Source organism: Symphalangus syndactylus, chromosome 20 (genome assembly GCF_028878055.3).
Source record: "Symphalangus syndactylus isolate Jambi chromosome 20, NHGRI_mSymSyn1-v2.1_pri, whole genome shotgun sequence".
In the NCBI taxonomy this organism is placed as follows: domain Eukaryota; kingdom Metazoa; phylum Chordata; class Mammalia; order Primates; family Hylobatidae; genus Symphalangus; species Symphalangus syndactylus.
In genome coordinates this window covers 38870510-38888507 of record NC_072442.2, presented here as the reverse complement: position 1 = coordinate 38888507, position 17998 = coordinate 38870510, and the positions used below count along the sequence as shown (strand labels likewise).

General features: G+C 46.9%; 1 protein-coding gene across 5 annotated transcripts in view; it reads right to left on the bottom strand.

Annotated features, from left to right (window-relative positions):
• SOCS7 (suppressor of cytokine signaling 7) overlaps positions 1-17282 on the bottom strand; it is a 54110-nt gene extending 36828 nt beyond the window's left edge. Inside the window, exons 1-6 of one of the 5 annotated variants that reach the window (XR_008653063.2) lie at positions 16099-17239; positions 6859-6923; positions 3778-3882; positions 3225-3326; positions 2217-2347; positions 587-755 (exon numbers count right to left, since the gene is read on the bottom strand). Coding sequence is in view for 3 of the 5 variants with exons in the window: in XM_055256202.2 (XP_055112177.1) it covers positions 587-755; positions 2217-2347; positions 3225-3326; positions 3778-3882; positions 6859-6923; positions 16099-17072 (1546 nt within the window). In the remaining 2 variants the exon portion in view is untranslated. Of the gene's footprint in view, positions 1-586; positions 756-2216; positions 2348-3224; positions 3327-3777; positions 3883-6858; positions 6924-16098 lie in introns of all 5 variants that reach the window. The other 4 variants (XM_055256202.2, XR_010118111.1, XM_055256203.2 and 1 more) reach the window with 4 other exon arrangements.
• Positions 17283-17998: the final 716 nt, after the last annotated feature.

Below are 17998 nucleotides of genomic sequence, written 5' to 3'. Positions count from 1 at the left end.
CAGCTACATGGGAGGCTGAGGCAGAAGAATCGCTTCAACCCAGGAGGCAGTGAGCTGAGATTACACCACTGCACTCCAGCCTGGGCGACAGAGCGAGACTCTGCCTCAAAAAAAAAAAAAAAGAAAGAAAGAAAGAAATTCAGAACAGAACAGTTATAGGATCAACACTAAATTCACCCTCTTTGTATATGTGATTTAACAAAATATCTCTAGATGATAAGTTTAATTACAAACAAAGCTTGTGAGAATTTGCCTAATGGTCCTAGGTTCTTTCTTCCTTTTACCTAAAGAGTTTTACTGGCTCAACTCTTGGGAGCTGCTCCAACAGTTTTGTTCAGGCCCTCCTATTTAGGAAACAAGATGCTGCTGACAAGACTTTTAAATGGAACCCTTACTCTCCCTTCCCTACCCTCTCCATTTCTTCTAGTGACGGAAATCAGTGCTCATATCAATATTCAACTGAGTTTAAGATAATTTTTCCCCTATTTGTAGTTCCATTCCTACGAATCTCTTCCACAAAAAAGTCAGACAGCAAAGGTAGAGCAAGTCAAGGGGGGAAGAAGGCTCTCTTACCAGCATCTCTTACCTCTGTAGTGCTCCATTCTAGTGTGGTGGGTGATACCCTGTGATCGGAAACTGAGGCTCAGGATGTAACGAGGATCAGAACTATCTCGTACCAGGAAAGAACCATCTGGTTTCCCTTTCAGCTTCATCTCTGCATCTTCCCAATTCATTGGCCCCCAATACCAACCACACTATCAAAGACAAGAAGCAGTCCACCAGTTACCAGGACAGAGAAATGTCAAAGTTTTCAGCGCAATCTATCTTAACATGGGAGAACCCTCTGCATTCTCTCCAAAATATTTCAATACGTAAAAGCCACTTACAAGTGTCTCAACCATTAGCAATGAACATCAGGCTCACTATACTTTTAGCCCTCCAAAGTAACAGAATAATAATTCTGGCCGTGAGCTGTGGCTCATGCCTATAATCCTAACACTTTGGGAGGCTGAGGCAGGCGGATCACTTGAGTTCAAGAGTTCGAGACCAGCCTGGCCAACATGGTGAAAACCCATCTCTACTAAAAATACAAAAATTAGCTGGGTTTGGTGGCACATGCCTGTAAAATCCCAGCTATTCAGGAGGCTGAGGCAGAAGAATCGCTTGAACCTGGGAGGTGGAGGTTGCAGTGAGCTGGTATTGCACCACTGTACTCCAGCCTGGGTTACACAGTGAGACTCTGTGTCAAACAAACAAAAAAAATGACTGGGCGCAGTGGTTCACACCTGTAATCCCAGCACTTTGGGAGGCCAAGGCAGGTGGCTCACCTGAGGTCAAGAGTTCAAGACCAGCCTGGCCAACATGGTGAAACCCCATCTCTACTAAAAATACAGTAATTAGCTGGGCATGGTGGTGGGCGCCTGTAATCCCCGCTACTCGGGAGGCTGAGGCAGGAGAGTTGCTTGAATCCAGGAGGTGCAGGTTGTAGTAAGCTGAGATTGCGCCACTGCACTCCAGCCTGGGCAACAAGAGTGAAACTCAGTCTCAAAAACAAAACAAGACAACAACAACAACAAAAAACAAAGAATAATAATTCTACAATTCCGTTACCAAAGACCCTACCAAGAAAAGAAGAGGGAATTGGATCAGTTAATCTATCAAAATCAGCTTGGACTATGAAAACATTTCTCCAACAACCTTTATCATGTCCAAATTTTTTTCCCCAAATTCAATTTTATTACATCTCATGGAACTAATAGCAGGAGCACACTGTTTTTGTCACTGTAAATATGGAAGCAAGTAAACTATTCTTCCTCTAAAAACAATAAACAGGGGCTGGGTGTGGTGGCTTAGGCCTATAATCCTAGAGCTTTGGGAGGCAGAGGCAAGAGGATCACGTTGAGCCCAGGAGTTCAAGACCAGCCTGGGAAACAGCAAGATCAGTCTCTACAAAAAATATAAATAAATTTTAGCTGGGCTTGGTCACGCATGCCTGCAGTCCTAGCTACTTGGGAGGCTGAGGCAGAAGGATCCTTTGGCCCAGGAGTTCGAGGCTACAGTGAGCTATGATTACGCCACCACACCCTAGCCTGGGCAACAGAGCCAGACCCTGTCTCTAAAAATAAATAAACAAATAAATAAAGGTGTGTCCGAGTACAGAATTTAGCTAACGGGAGGAGGGAGAAGTGACCTGCCAGTCCTTAGGTACCACCTACCTTCTCCAACTCTCGAAGGCTGGCTGCAAAGCTGCTCGAGTCAGGCCGGTAGAGGGGACACTGGAAGTGCTGTGGGGGTTGGCTGTGCAGGGATTCAGCTGCTCGGATGGGAGCAATCCGGGGAAATGCATCTGCAGGGCAAGACAGTGGTGGTCACTTGTTTACCCTCACTGCTCCCAACCACAAATAGACCCTCCCCCAAAAACAGAGGATGCTAACTGAAGAGGGCAAGGCATTAGAAGCTAAGCTGGAAAGGGTAGAAGCCAAAGCAGTGGGAAAGAGCTGGATGGGCTGGAACAAAAAGCTGTGTGGGCTTGTGTAAGCTGTGAAGGATGGGTGGGGGCAGTTAACCCCAGGAAAGGGGGAGGGGAGCTGCTCACTAACCTGACTAAGGTGACTACTTCAGGGGCTTCACCAGCCTAGAGCGATTCCAACTTCTCCCACCTCGAAGTGAAGTGCTGATAAGGCAGCCTTGGAAATAGTGACTCGCTTACTTGCCCAGGAAGAGTAACGATTTTGCCAGGCAAGTAGAAAAGAATGCTGATTTCATTCATTTTATTCCTTGGGTACTGTAAGCTGGCAAAGCAAGTATGGGCTGCTAAATGCTTGGTACTTATTTACAAGGCTGCAGTAAATACTAAAAGCTTAGAAAAACCACAGAATGTTGAAAACCACCAACATATTAAACCTCACTATCCTGAAATTAAGGCAGTTTCTTAAGTGATATCTACTCTAGGATTGCAAAACAGTCTCAGCAGCAAAGACTGATGAAAAATTCAATAGTCTTTTATCCCTAACAAAAATCAGATTGACCTCCATAAAGAAAACGGGTTAGGAAAACCAGTTCTTGGCCTCATTTCCAAGGAGTCTGGTCCAGCCAAGGGGAAAAGATTTAAACTTTCTACTAAGCTGTTATTTCCATAAATAGATTTCTCCCATCCTTCTATGGTACAAAGTATCACTTTGTACTCCCAACTCTTACAAGTCTTGCCTCTAAACTAAGCTAACCTGGGGCATGGGGTGGAGGAGGCGGAGGTAGGGGGAAAGACTGCAAGGAAGACCCCATCGGAGCCACAAGGACAGATGTAGGCAGCGTCCCACTGATATCATCTAGAAGAGAGAACAAAAGCAAGAGGTTCAGAAATGTGAGCACAGAATGAGCACGCTGAAGGCAGAGGAGAGGGAGAAGGACTATCAGGCTGCCCTCTGGGGCAGGATGGCCCAACCTTCACCCAGTCTTTTTGCACAGAGGGCAACAATCATCTTACTCTGGTTTGCTTTTGGAAAGCAGGGTAGTAAGGATATTCCTAATGCAGCCCAACAGCAGTGGGTTCAAGGCAAGATAAATGTAAATAGAATTAATATATGCATAGTAAGTATTACAGCATGCGGGTGAGACCCATTTAATTGCTTAGGGAGATGACGGGGTGCTGAGAAAGAGCTGGGAAATAATTGAGTCATCATCGGAAACCCAGAAGCGTGGTCGGCCCCCAGCAAAGAACAAGTCCCTGGAGCTCACCCTTCCACTAGGCAAGAAGGCGGAGAGGGGAAGAAACTATACCTAGGAGGCTGAGGCTTCTTCTCGGAGGAGGAGGGGGAGTTGGAGGGTGTGGAGAGGTCAGGCCCCGCTGAGAAATGTCCACATCCACAAGCGACACAGTTTCACCTGAGGGATTCATGGAGCAAGCAAGTTACAGAAGCACCTTGCCCAAAGCTGATGCAGAAAGCAAAGGGAAGCAAAGGGCAAGCAGGCGAGGCTGGGGGGTCTGCTGCTCTCAGAAAGCTCAAAACCTAATGCCCCCATGGCTGAAATCACCCCAACACCAGGAAGTCAATTTTTAAATTCTATCATTCCTTTGCCCTGTTAAGGGTCAAGGATTCTTTAGGACAAAACCATGGGACTGACAGTGGAAAAACCATCTAATTCTGGCTCTGCCACTGACTTACAACGTACCCTCAAACAAGGGGTCTTCTTTATCCAATGGAACCCATACCATTTATTTTTTCAGAATTGTGTATCAATTTCTGCCTTAGGAAGCAAGCCAAGTGGCTTGTTATATGCCCAAGCAGACATGGAAAGCAAGGGCCAGAAAACCTAAGAACTGTACAGTAAGCTGAATGCAGATAAAAGTTCCCAATGTTAGTACTAACTTCTTCCTAGAGGGCATGCCGTATCTTGATTTTCCAGAGTATTCACACATAAGAGAATCCACCTGAATAAGATATCTGTTCTTAATAGCTGAGGCCACAAAGGCTGAAAGTACAATTTATAGTCCTAAAAATTAACTACTTTCACAGTCAGACAAAAGTCAGGTAATCTAAGAGGCAGCTTCTCCATAGGAACTTGGTGGGAGGCGGCACATGGCCTCTCTTCTTCCCAGCATGTCATGCAGTTCTGTTCTCTGCCATATACAGTACTCCTTGCCACCCAACTCTGTCTATTCCCTCTCCACTTGAGTCACGAGAGGATGAAAGGTATTTTATTAATATGAACACAAGCTGATAGCCAGGAATAGGGTTATTTTGGCAGGCCTGATTCCCAGGTCAGAACTCAGGATTTCTCTAATTTAGCCCTTAGGGTGTTCCTTCCAACACCTTTTTTTTTTTATTCAGGGCTGAATGAGCCCCTCAGCTAGTATTTTAATGTTTCCCTGTTAAGAAAATGAGGTGACCAATATCTAACAAAAGGGAACTGGGTTTTCAGAACCTAAATACACAGTTTTTTTACAAAGGTCTTGAATACTAATTAAGATAAACAGAAAAGCTCTTCTAAAAGTCATCAGTGAGACCAGGTGCAGTGGGTCACACCTGTAATTCCAACACTTTGGGAGGCCAAGATAGGCGAATCACTTGCACTCAGGAGTTCAAGACCAGCCTGGGCAATATGTTAAGACCCCGTCTCTACAAAAATAAAAAAATTAGTCAGGTATGGTGGTGCATGCCTATAGTCCCAGCTATTCTGGAGGCTGAGGTGGGAGGATCATTTGGGCCTAGGAGGTCGAGGCTGCAGTAAGCTGAGGCTGCACCATTGCACTCCAGCCTGGGAGACAAAGTGAGGCCCTGTGTCAAAAATAAACAAACAAAAGTCATCAGTGGAAGTTCTAGAAAGCTGGTACCAGACTCACCATATAGCTTGGTAACTGAGAGCCTGGCTGCCCAGAGCAATGCAATGGAGCCAGACAAGTGTGTTTCCTGATAGGCCAGAGCAGTCTAGACTATTGGTAGAGCACTTAACATAAAGGATGTCATTCAAGAGGGCTGAGGCTGACCTGAACCTCAAACTACAAATGTAGGTGGTGTTCCTTTTTCTTTTGAGACAGAGGCTCAGTCACTCAGGCTGGAGTGCAGTGGCAAAGTCTCTGCTTACTGCAACCTCAGCCTCTCAGGTTCATGCAATTCTCCTGCCTCAGCCTCCCGAGTAGCTGGACTACAGGCATGCGGCACCATGCCCCCGCTAATTTTTTGTATTTTTAGTAGAGACGGGGTTTCACACCATGTTAGCCAGGCTGGTCTGAAACACCTGACCTCAGATGATCTGCTCACTTCGACCTCCCAAAGTGCTGGGATTACAGGCATGAGCCACCGTGACCATGACCAGCCATGTTCCTTACTTTAATGAGGAAACAACTATTAACTAGAAAGACATGGTATCACAAAATAAGATTTTTTAATTCTGGGCTTGGATAAGAACAGAAACCTCCTTCTCCACTACAGTAGGTGTCTATACAGGTACCAATTCACTTGTTTTGACAGTTCACCACAATCTACCCAGCTGCAAGTCTCATTGGCCTGCTTAACATTTTCCTGGAAGCATCCATTCCCAAATCATAAGTCTTCCAATCACCTTTTTGAGGGACATGATATCCAAAGGAGTTTGAGACTGGGATTTTTTTTAAAGGCTTCTCAGTCACAACCAATGAGAAGTACTCAGTTTCTGAGACATGGGCAAAGCCCCACTTTTCTACAGCTTATTCATGCAGGAGCTTCACCTGTGACTGATATAACAGAAGGTCTCCCTCTCTGAAAAAGCTCCCTATGAAATGAGAAGGCAGTTACCCATCATCCAAAGGAGATTCTACAGCCTTCCTAGTTTAGCAACTGTGTTCCCTGCTGCAAGAGGGCAGACTTAAATTAGATTCAATAAAGAACTCTAACAGCTGCAGGAACTGCAAGCCCCTAAACAGACAAGAGCTCAAGTAATCCCCTTTGCCCAAAAAAGTCTTTAAAAATAGACCAGATAATCATGGATCATTTTTATGAGATAACCCATGAACTCCCTTGGAAGCGGAGACAGAAATTGTATGACTTCTAGAGAGTCTTTTATGCACTGTGAGCCCATAAATTTGTAATTTCTAGTTTTAATTTATATGTGATGACCCTGAACTAAGCACTGCGTAACTGCTAGGGCCACCCAGGCCACCTTATTACCAACAAGCAGCCTTTACCTCCAACTATAAAGCATCCAAAGTCAAGAACACATTCCATACCATAAAAATAGCCTCACCCCAAACCCACTAAGCATGGAATGAAGGAAATAACTGCAGACATGCCTACAGCTCCCTGTGATGCATCTGTGTTTCCCAACAGGTCTCAGAACGCCCCTGTTTTCAGATGTCAGAAGAGAGAAAGATATTACCCTTACCTGTGAACAGGGGGCTGAAGGAGACCGGAGAAAAGGCACTTTGAGTTCTTGTCAACTTGGGTTTCCTAGGGAGTGAGAAAGCAGACAGATAATAGAGGGGAGAAATGAACACATACGCATTTAAGTCACCACAACACTCAGTTCCAGATGCACTGAAAAATAAAGCAAACCCTAGTCGTTGTCAGCAACACTCTTGTAATAAAGCATAAAATAAAGGGGGAGAATTTAAAATAATTAAGGCAATTCCTTAAGTAGATTTGGCTAAAGAATTCACCAGCCTACAAAGCAATGAGAAATCCCTTTGGAGCTCACCATACCCAGTACATTAAAAGAGTAAAACACCTTGAATGGTAATTAGCAAGTCCATTTCAAGAGGAAGGAAGTCTGATGCAGAGCTAATTTCCATCTGGGAGCCAAGAAAAGGGCTCCTGACCTGAACAGGCACCAGCTCAGAGCAAATTTTCCCTCTGGGCTTGCCTATAGGATATGGTCATCCCAAAGTGAATCAAGGAACAGATTCTGACCTGAGAATAGCACTGCAGGATGCACATGCAGTCTTCAACCTTGAAGACCTCTGATTTCTGCACAATTGCCCCAAGGCATGGGTCAAAGCCATCAGCTACTAAGTGGGCCTCCTCAGATTAGGGGCTCTGCCTAGCATACAAGAGGGCCCATTCTTCTCTCTGAGCTGCCACTCAGACAGCCCTCCCCATGACTTCTTGATGCTGTTTCAGGGAACCAGTCTGAAAACCCAGATCTTTTGGTTAATATACCAAAGATAACTTCACTTCTTTTTTTTTTTTGCAACGGAGTCTTGCGCTGTCACCCAGGCTGGAGTGCAGTGGCGCAATCTCGGCTCACTGCAAGCTCCGCCTCCCGGGTTCACGCCATTCTCCTGCCTCAGCCTCTCCGAGTAGCTGGGACTACAGGCGCCTGCCACCATGCCCGGCTAATTTTTTGTATTTTTAGTAGAGACGGGGTTTCACCGTGGTCTCGATCTCCTGACCTTGTGATCCGCCCGCCTTGGCCTCCCAAAGTGCTGTGATTACAAGCGTGAGCCACAGTGCCCGGCCTAGATAACTTCACTTCTTACCACACTTTCAAGTGGCTTTTCAGCAAGAAATGAAAGAAACTCAAAAGACTCCAACAAAGACATTATGGCCAGAAGTGTGTTAAACTAAAAAAACTCACCTCAGAATGACTGAACTTGTCGAGGTGATAGAAATATGCTATATGCTGGCTGGGTGCGGTGGCGCACACCTGTAATCCCAGCACTTTGGGAGGCCAAGGCAAGCGGATCACAAGGTCAGGAGATCAAGACCATCCTGGCTACACAGTGAAACCCTGTCTCTACTAAAAATACAAAAAATTAGCCGGGCGTGGTGGCGGGCACCTGTAGTCCCAGCTACTTGGGAGGCTAAGGCAGGAGAATGGCGTGAACCCAGGAGACGGAGCTTGCAGTGAGCCGAGATCATGCTACTGCACTCCAGCCTGGGCGACAGAGTGAGACTCCATCTCAAAATAAAGTAAAATAAAATAAAAATAAAAAAAGAAATATGCCATATGCTGGCTGGGCAGGTGGCTCACTCCTGTAATCCCAGCACTTTGGGAGGCCGAGGTGGGCGGATCACAAGGTCAGGAGCTCGAGACCAGCCTGGCGAACATGATGAAACCCCATCTCTACTAAAAATACAAAAATTAGCTGGGCATGGTGGCATGCACCTGTAATCCCAGCTACTCAGGAGGCTGAGGTAAGAGAATTGCCTGAGCCCGGGAGGTAAAGGTTGCAGTGAACCAAGATCACATCACTGCACTCCAGCCTGGATGACAGAGTAAGACTCCATCTCAAAAAAAAAAAAAAAAAAGAAAGAAAAAAGAAAAAGAAATATGTTATATGCTGATTATGGTAGAGGTTATGATGACTATATATAAATTTGTCAAAATTAATAGAGCTGGACACTTAAAAGGGTAAATTTTGCGGTATATACATTATACCTCAGGCCCGGTGCAATGGCTCACACCTGTAATCCCAACACTTTGAGAGACTGAGGTGGGCAGATTGCTTGAGCCCAGGAGTTCATGACCAGCCTGGGCAACATGGTGAAACCTCGTCTCTGCAAAAAATATAAAAATTAGCTGGGCGTGGTGGTGCACACCTCTAGTCCCAGTTACTCAGGAGTGTGAGGTGGGAGGGTCACCTGAACCTGGGAAGGTCAAGGCTGCAGTGAGCCATGATTGAGCCGCTGCATTCCAGCCTGGGTGACAGAGTGAGACATTGTCTCAAAAAAATTAAAAAATTAAAAATTAAAAAAAAAAAATATATATAAAATAACAGTAAAACACACTTAAAATCCTACCCCAGAATTGAGTGCCTGTCTCCTAGCATTGTAGCTGGCTCTCCTTCCAAAAATACTCTTACCCAAAGGTCTAAATAGAACTTAAACTCTTTTCAACTATAAACTGCACCAATAGAGAGGGGCAAAAGCAAAGAAAATCCAAAATGAAATTCTATTTTAAATTATTTGACTTCAGAAGATATTTATGCATTTATGTTTTAACACTGATATCTGAGCTTCTCAGAATTCACCTCAAACAAAATTCTAAAACCATACCATGAAGATCTTATTCAGAACGAGCTGAAACCCTGGTCCGTCTTTCTCCTAACCTAGCTTTACATTCCCTTGGCAACCTCTTCCATACTTGAGGGGTCTGATGATCACGCTCACTATGAATATTCCACCCACAGCACCCACAGGAGAGGTGGCTACATAAAAATAAGATATGGCCACAGTTTCTCTGCTCATAAAAGTGGCTCATGACTGCAGCTTAGTTCCAAAAATCCAGAGGACTGAAACGCAATGTTAATTCCACTGGACATGAACTTTAGGACTGCTGAAGAGCTTCCAAGCTGATTTTTATTTGATAACTTGTGGGTACAACATTAAACCCAGCAAATAGAAACCTAAAGCACTGGCCTTTCAAAAGGTTCACACCTCAGCCATTTGGCCGTTTGCCTCTTTTCAAAGGAAGCTGCATTACTCTGCCATCTGCCCATGCTGGGGACGAGTCTCTTCAGTGCCAAGCACTGAAGAACGGCAGGACCCAAATGCACACATCTTGTGGAGGCCTTCTCACTTCAGCTCATCTTCTCCCCCACCCCCGGCATTTTGAAGAAGAAAATCATAGTTTCTAGGATCTAGAAAAAGAAAAACATCTGAATCCAGGGAGAGCTGTTCGAGAGTGCCAGAATGGTTTTTCCTGGCAAATAAGGGGGGCCTCATGGCTGGATGCTTGGGAAGGTAAAAGGTCTAAAGTCTAGGAGGCCAAAAGGCTACTAATAAATATGCATGCTTCTTTCTCTCTTTGGGGAGACAAGCCTAACTACAAACCCAAAGCAGTATCTGTCTCAAGGATCCTGACAGCATTCTAATGGCAGTCATTCATGAAAAAACCAATCTAGATGACTATAAAAAAACAACAACAACAACAAAGCAAGGTACTGATTAACATAAAGTTGAGGATGGTGGTTACCTGGGGGAGGGGTAAGATGTAATTAGAAAGCAACACTCTTCAAAGGTACTGATAACATTCTATTTGTTAAGTTTAGTGATGGGTACCTATGTTTGTATTTTATTATTATTCAAAGACATACACTTTATATATCCCCTTTTGTATACATGAACCATTTGGAATGATAAAAGGCCATTCTAAGCTGACACACTATATTTTGGAGAGCAATATGAACAATGGAATTTCAGATAACATTTTAAACTAACCCTCTATACTACATTCCCGTGTTACTTATTCTTCCTCAGATCACCTCAACAAGCATTAGGGTGCAAAGTTATAATACCCCTCTATCTTTGCCAGTAGGCCACTTTCATCTTAGCAGCAACAAAGACTGGAGGAGTAGGGTGGGACAGAATAGCATTTGGTGGGCTGTGCTTCAGGTGACAGAAAAGGACAGGGCAGAAGGCCTTAGGCAAAGGTCTTTGAGGCCAGCAGTCCTTTGTGTCAGCTAAATTACTGCCTATGCTGTAGGTAACAAAAAAACAGGATGCCTCTGTCCACTTTTACCCTGCAAATTATTAACTGTACTGCAACAGATTTATGGGATAAAGGAGTTCAAAGCATTAGACTAGACAGAACAACAACATATAGATGTAACCATTGGCCGGTTTTAAAATTCCTTGAAACCTAAAATAAAAACAATGAAATAATAATAACCTATCTTGCCCATAAATCCCCTGTACTGATGCCCTAAGATTTACACATGTCCTTTTCTAAAGTAACTTCCAAACTAGGATGTCCAAACACCAGATTTTATGGCTCCAATGTACCTCTGCCCCTGCTAAAGCACACAGTGCCAAGTCAGCCAGCCTGTGCCATTTCCAACACGTCATAAGCCAGTGTCTGTTCATGTGCTACAGGCACAAAAACCATGTGTTCATTTTTAGTTCCAATACACAGACATCTGTGCAGCAAGGTCAGATCCAAAACTCCATCATAAACCAACTAAAGAACCTACAGAGGGAACTTCCAGGGAAAAAGCCAAGAGGCATGGTTCAAGGTCTAAAACCTTAGAAACGATGTTGGCAGACAGAATGTTAAGGAGTGAGAAGCACGGCACAGGACTCAAATGGACAGAGATTTTTTTTTTTAAGCCCAGGAGTTCGTTCTAAAGGAGAGCTGCCAACCACAACCACTTAATGGAAAAAATAGTTAAAAAGATCAACAGTGTGTGGACCCAAAACCCAAACATAAAATCAGAACTTCCTCATCACACCATAAAATCATTTTGCTCTCAGCATGTCATGCTATTACTCAAAAAGATCCCTTCAGACCTGAAGACCCAAGGATACAGTGAAAAAGATTTCCCACGTCGGCCAGGTCTGTCCACGACAGCAGGGCCCCAAATGGATGCCAAAGCAGTCTGCCTCTCTTTCCAGAATTCTATATTTTGTTTTTTTTCCCCCAAATAAATAGATAGGAAACCACTACAGAACCATCCTCCATTTCTCCACCTCACTACCATGAAGACAGCCAGTAATAGCCTCATCTGTTAACTTGGTAAAAAACAAATCTTGAAAAGTGAACAAGGTACCTATTTCCAACCAAGTGTGTATTACGTGATGATTCAAAATGGTCAGATCAAATTAGATCTCTCACCAAATCTAAAGGAAGGCAATCAGCTCAACATACGAGAAACAGACATGGGAACTCCACTGGTTTTCCTGAAATAGCAATGCTAGATTACACTGAGGACCACAGGCATCAAGCCCAGCTCTTTGAATTCCAACATATGTGTGTTATAAGCCCTAGCCCAGTTCCCCAGAACAGAAACCTGATTAGTTGCTGGGCCCATTTCTTTCTTTCTTTCTTTCTTTCTTTCTTTCTTTCTTTCTTTCTCTCTCTCTTTCTCTCTTTCTCTTTCTCTCTCTCTCTTTTTCTCTCTCTCTCTCTCTCTTTCTTTCTTTCTTTCTAAAGAGATGGAGTCAGCTGGGCGTGGTGGCTCACGCCTGTAATCCCAGCACTTTGGGAGACTGCGGTGGGCGGACTGCCTGAGCTCAGGAGTTCGAGACCAGCCTGGGCAACACAGTGAAACGCTATCTCTACTAAAATACAAAAAATTAGCCAGGCGTGGTGGCGTGTACCTGCAGTCCCAGCTACTCGGGAGGATGAGGCAGGAGAATGGCTTGAACCCGGGAGGCAGAGGTTGTAGTGAGCCAAGATTGGGCCACTGCACTCCAGCATGGGCAACAGAGCGTGACTCCGTCCCTGCCCCCCCCCCCCCAAAAAAAAAGATGGAGTCTGGCTCTGTTGCCCAGGCTGGAGTGCAGTGGCACATCATAGCTTACTGTGCCCTTGAACTTCCTGGGCTCAAGTAATCCTCCTGCCTCTGCCTTCCGAGTATTGGGACTACAGGTGCGCGCTACCACACCCAACTGGTGGACCCATTTCTTACCTCAATTAAAAAGAGTTATCTAAGTTCGTCAGACGTGGTGGCTCATGCCTGTAATCCCAGCACTTTGGGAGGCCAAGGCAGGCTGATCACCTGAGGTCAGGAGCTCAGGACCAACCTGGCCAACATGGCAAAACCCCAGCTCTACTAAAAATAAAAAATAAAAAAAATGAGCCGGGTGTGGTGGTGGGCCCCTGTAATCCCAGTTACTGGGGAGACTGACACAGGAGAATCGCTTGAACCCAGGAAGCAGAGGTTGCAGTAAGCCAAGACCGCACCACTGCACTCCAGCCTGGGCGCGGGAGAATCGCTTGAACCCGGGAAGCAGAGGTTGCAGTAAGCCAAGATCGCACCACTGCACTCCAGCCTGGGCGACAGAGCAAGACTCCACCTCAAAACAAAAAACAAAACAAAAAGAGTTCCCTAAGCTAACTCATACTACACTAAAGACAATATATCCAGGTAGGTCCACTTACCAGACTCAAAAGCAACTAAAAGGAAGTTTTGCTTAGTGCTAAAATGTGGGAATTGTTAAACCTTCTAAAATGATTGTAGGAAGGCAGATGTTGGGAATAGCAAAGGGAATTATGCCCAGAGGTTACTGTAAATGCCCCAAATTATACAGCAAAGACTACAGAAGCCCATAATTAACTCCAATCAACAATGAGGACAAAGGCATATACCCTTTGGCAAAAGACTGAAATTTCTCACCATTTCCAGGTCCTACCAATCAAAACAAGAGAACAAGCTAAAAATCCAAACTCATCTTCCCACTATTGCGGACTTAGGAGGTGCAGATCCACAGAAATCACAACTACCCTGGCCAGACTCACCAAGTTTCTCACAGCTGCGAGGCTGCCAGCAAGACTGGCACATAGTAAGCTGTTGAAAAGCTCACAAGCAGCACCAAATCCTAAGCATTAAAAAATTTACCAGCTCAGTCCTATTACTTATCTTCTAAAAAGCACAAAATATTCCATCTAGATTTCTCTTCTCGAAAATCTACTCTTATAAGGACAGGAACAAGACAGTCAATGCTCACCCATTTTACAGATGGGGAAAAAGGGAAGCAGGAAGATGACAAATTTGGTCATCTCCCAGCTGATGTTAGAATTTACATGGAATCTAGACTTTAACATTCTCTATACAGCATGCTGCCTCCAAACAGCAGTCAACCAAACGTTTATACACAAATAACTAGCTCTTCTCCAATTCATCAAAAAAAGCCCTTGGACCAAAAAATGTAATTCTCCAGTGCCCTGAACTAAGCTTCTTTGCAAAGCTACAGCCCAATTTGCTCTGCAGCAGAAATCTGTATTGTGCTTAGTGTGAGGGTTGGTGACAGAGCAGCCAATGACCATTAAATTCTGCTTCCAAAGGCAAAAAACCGTATAATGTTATATGCCTTTTCCTCTTCCTAATCTATTAGACGTAGCAGCTAATTTCACGCCACACCTCGTATTTGGCGTCTCTGGAATCTCAGACGAACTCCTGGTCAATATGGAACAAAGGCAAGACAAACAACAAGAAAATTAGCAATCTATCCCATGTCATTACCCATAGCTTTAATCCCGCCCTTCCCTGCATCTGATGAAAATTTCATCTGTGCTGGTAAGTGGAGCATCGAATATAGAGCCTACCACAAAAAAAGCTGTTTCAGCAGCCACCCACTTTTCAAGATCTGAACTCCCAGCATGAATTCACTGGGAGGCAAAGCAGAAACACCGGCCTACCTAAAGGGGCAACACACTGATTTCTTTAGAAAGTTTGGATTTGGCCTGATCCCCAAGATAAGCCCATGGCACAGCTGTTCAGAAAGGGCAAGAAAGCCAAATCCACCCAACATTTTCTTGTTGGAGTACCCAAGTTCCCTTGAAAACAGAAGTCTATGGATGACTGGTTCCCAGTTCAGGATCAACTGGAGAGCTTTTAAAAAATTCAAACTTTTAGGCTTTTCAAAAAGCTCCCCAAGTGATCTTAGTTCACAGTAAGGTTATCAATTTATACCTGTTCTTTAGCTTTGGTTTATGGCTGCCAGTATGTCTCAAGAATCCATCACGTAATCCACAACAAAACCCATTCCAATCTTTCTGAGAACCCGCTCAAAGAAGTACAAACCACAGTGGCAGTTACCACAAGGTAACTCATTTCACTGACACCAAAGTTGACAGCTTTGTAAACCAACGCTACAGATGTAACACTCGTTGCCAAAGATCAGTCCACCCCTCAGAAATGCAGGAAAAAAACTCAACGTCTACGTTTGGAATTTTCATCAATTGGCCTAGAACTCATGTACCTGTCTGTACCTTGTCTATATCTTACTGGTACTTAGAATTCTCAAATGGCTTTGAGAGAGCGCAAAGCTATTTTCTCGAGACAGGCTCTCACTCTGTCACGCAAGCTGGAGTGCAGTGGCACGATCACTATTCACTGCAACCTCTGCCTCCTGGGCTCAAGTGATCCTCCTGCCTCAGCCTCCCGAGTAGCTGGGACCACTCCCGGCTAATTTTTTTGTATTTTTTTTTTTTTTTTGTAGAGATGGGGGCTACTTTTTGTTCGTTTGTTTGTTTTGTAGAGATGGGGTTTCACCATGTTGCCCAGGCTGGTCTCAAACTCCTGAGCTCAGGCGATCCGCCCTCCTCGGCCTCCCAAAGTGCTGGGATTACAGGTGTGCGCCACTATGCCCAGTCTGCTATTTTCTATTCTCAGAGACAGTGGTCAGCACCTAAGTTTGATATGCCAAGTTCATCTAAGGGAACAACCAGGAAAACATTAAAACTTTGAATAGCGGTGTCCAATTGATTGCTGGCCCGCAACTGCATTTGAAGATTCTCCTGTCATTTGCATGCATGAGTGTGAAGGGAGGTGCGGTGCTGGTACACAGAATAAGCATGGCGGTCAAGATGCAATACCAGCTTTTTGCCCCAAAGGCCAAACATTTCCAGCAATCTCCCTTCCAGGGATAATGGCACACAGCCGCCTTGGAAAAACTTAAAAGCCATGCCAGGGTGGGGATGGGAGGATGGTCTGAAACCATCTTCCAACAAGAGAGATGCAAACCAGCTGGGAAGTGTCACGGAGTGTGCACTCTTTAAGAGTGAAAGCTGTTTCCACAATTAGCGCTGACCTTATGCGAGATGTTACCACCTTTGGTCCCAAGTCTCTGCCTCCTCCTGAAGACCCTATCTTAAGAACTGTCAGGATCGCGGTAGCAATAGATAAAAAGGGAAACCAAACAAGAAAAGGAAGTTTGTCGGCCAGCCCCCGGCCGGTCTCACCTCCCCGCGTCCAGCTCCCGGCCTGCAGGGCCTCCCATGTCTGTCAGGCTTGCAGCTGAAGCAGCCAGCTCTCCAGAAGGCCTCTTGCCGGTCCCATCCCCACCGCCGGAGCCACCGTTGCAGCTCTTGGTGCGAAAGAGGCGACTGAGGCGGATTTTGAAGGAGCCCTTCCGAGAAGGACCCGCGAGTGGCCGGAGGGGCCCGGGAGGAGGCGGGGGCGGGGGAGGTTGCTGCTGCTGCTGCTGCTCCCCTCTACTCAGGCGCCCCAGAGGGACCAAGTCCTGCAGCGGGAAGGGCACCGGAGGTAATTCAGGGCCTGGGGGCTGCAGCAGAAGCCGGCCGCCCCCTCCTCCTCCGCGACCCGGGCTGCTGAGCTCCTCTTCCGAGCAGCTGTTAGTCTCCAGGCTCTCGGCCTCCGATTCCAAGCCCTCCAGGACCAGCAGCGCGTCGCTCGTTTCCGTGGGGTCCTCCCCGGCCTGCGGGGCGGCAGCAGGCGGCTCGGGCTGCGGAGGGGGCGGCTGAGGGGGACACGGACACGGGCAGCAACCCCCACCGACTGTCTTGACCCCCGGCCCTGCCGGCTGCCCGAGCCCCAGAGCCGCCAACTGAGCCTCTAGTCCAGCCGCCGGGCCCCAGGTCCGCTCCAGTGCCAATCCCGGCGGCAGGGCCTTGGGGTCCAGGGCACAGCGGTGCCGGGGACACAGCAATTCCGAGGGTCCCGGCTCCGGGGCCGCCTCCACGTCCTCCTCCTCCGGCGGCCGACCCACGTTGCGGAACACCATCAGCTGCGGCGGCCGGGAGCCCCGCGGGCCGGGCCGCGCGAGGAAGGGTGGCGGCGGGGTGCCATGGCCCGGGGGCGGTGGCGGCGGGCCTGGCTCGGGGGCCGCCTCTCCATAGCCGAGGAGGCGGCTCAGGACGCGGTACGAAGCGGCCGCCGCCGCCGCCTCGCCATCCCGGAGCTCGGCCCCCTGCATCGGGGAGAGGGAGGGAGGGCGGGCGGCTGGGAGCCGGGCTGGGGTGGGGACTAGGCTGGGCCCCGCCGGAGCCCCGCCCGCCGCGGCCCCCGGAGCGACAGCGCTAACGGCCGCCGCGGCCTCTGCCTCATAGAGGGGGGCGGGGGGCGAGCGGAGCCCAGCGCGAACCCGGGCCGCGCTCCGCCACCGCCGAGCACCGCCCCCAAGCCGACGTCACTTCCGGAAGGGCTTAGCCACGCCACTTTCCCCAGGGCGTGCTCGCGCTGGCCTCCACGGCGAGTGACGTCGCGCGCGCCCGGGGCCGCTATTGGCGGTGAGCTGTCTGTTGGCTAGCGTTGGTCTCCTTTCCCGGTTCTTGCTTTTCACTTCCTGGGCACGCAGGCCCAGGCCATCCCATCCGGTAGAGCGGAGAGGCCTTGGAAACCACGGTCTAGTCCTGGGAGCGCGCCGCTGGCCTTGGGAGCACATATGGTTCTCCCACCTGCGCCGCTTGCGATGTGTGACCTTGGCTGAGTCATTTCATCATTAATCTGTATCTCCCTCCTGGCACCCAGTGAATGTTTGTAGAATCACTACATGAATCGTGTTCTAGACCCAGTGCTGTACTGATAAATGTGTAACAACCAGCTCTCTGGGGGGAGAAAGGGAATGTATGAACTTATATAGGCACATAAATTTGTCGTTAAGTTTTACTGACATAAAGGATGTGTAGTTCACAATTTACAATTAATAATAAATTGGCAAATTCCATATAACTTTCTCACAGAATGCTTTCATTGATTTTTGCCAAACTCTTATATGGGTAGCCAAACTGATTGCAGTTGACCAAGGAGTGTAATTGTAAACGTGAATGTTGGTTGATAAAAGTGAAAAAGACAAAACTTAACTGGATTGTCAATGATGGGAGCAACTTCTTTGCTGAGTCA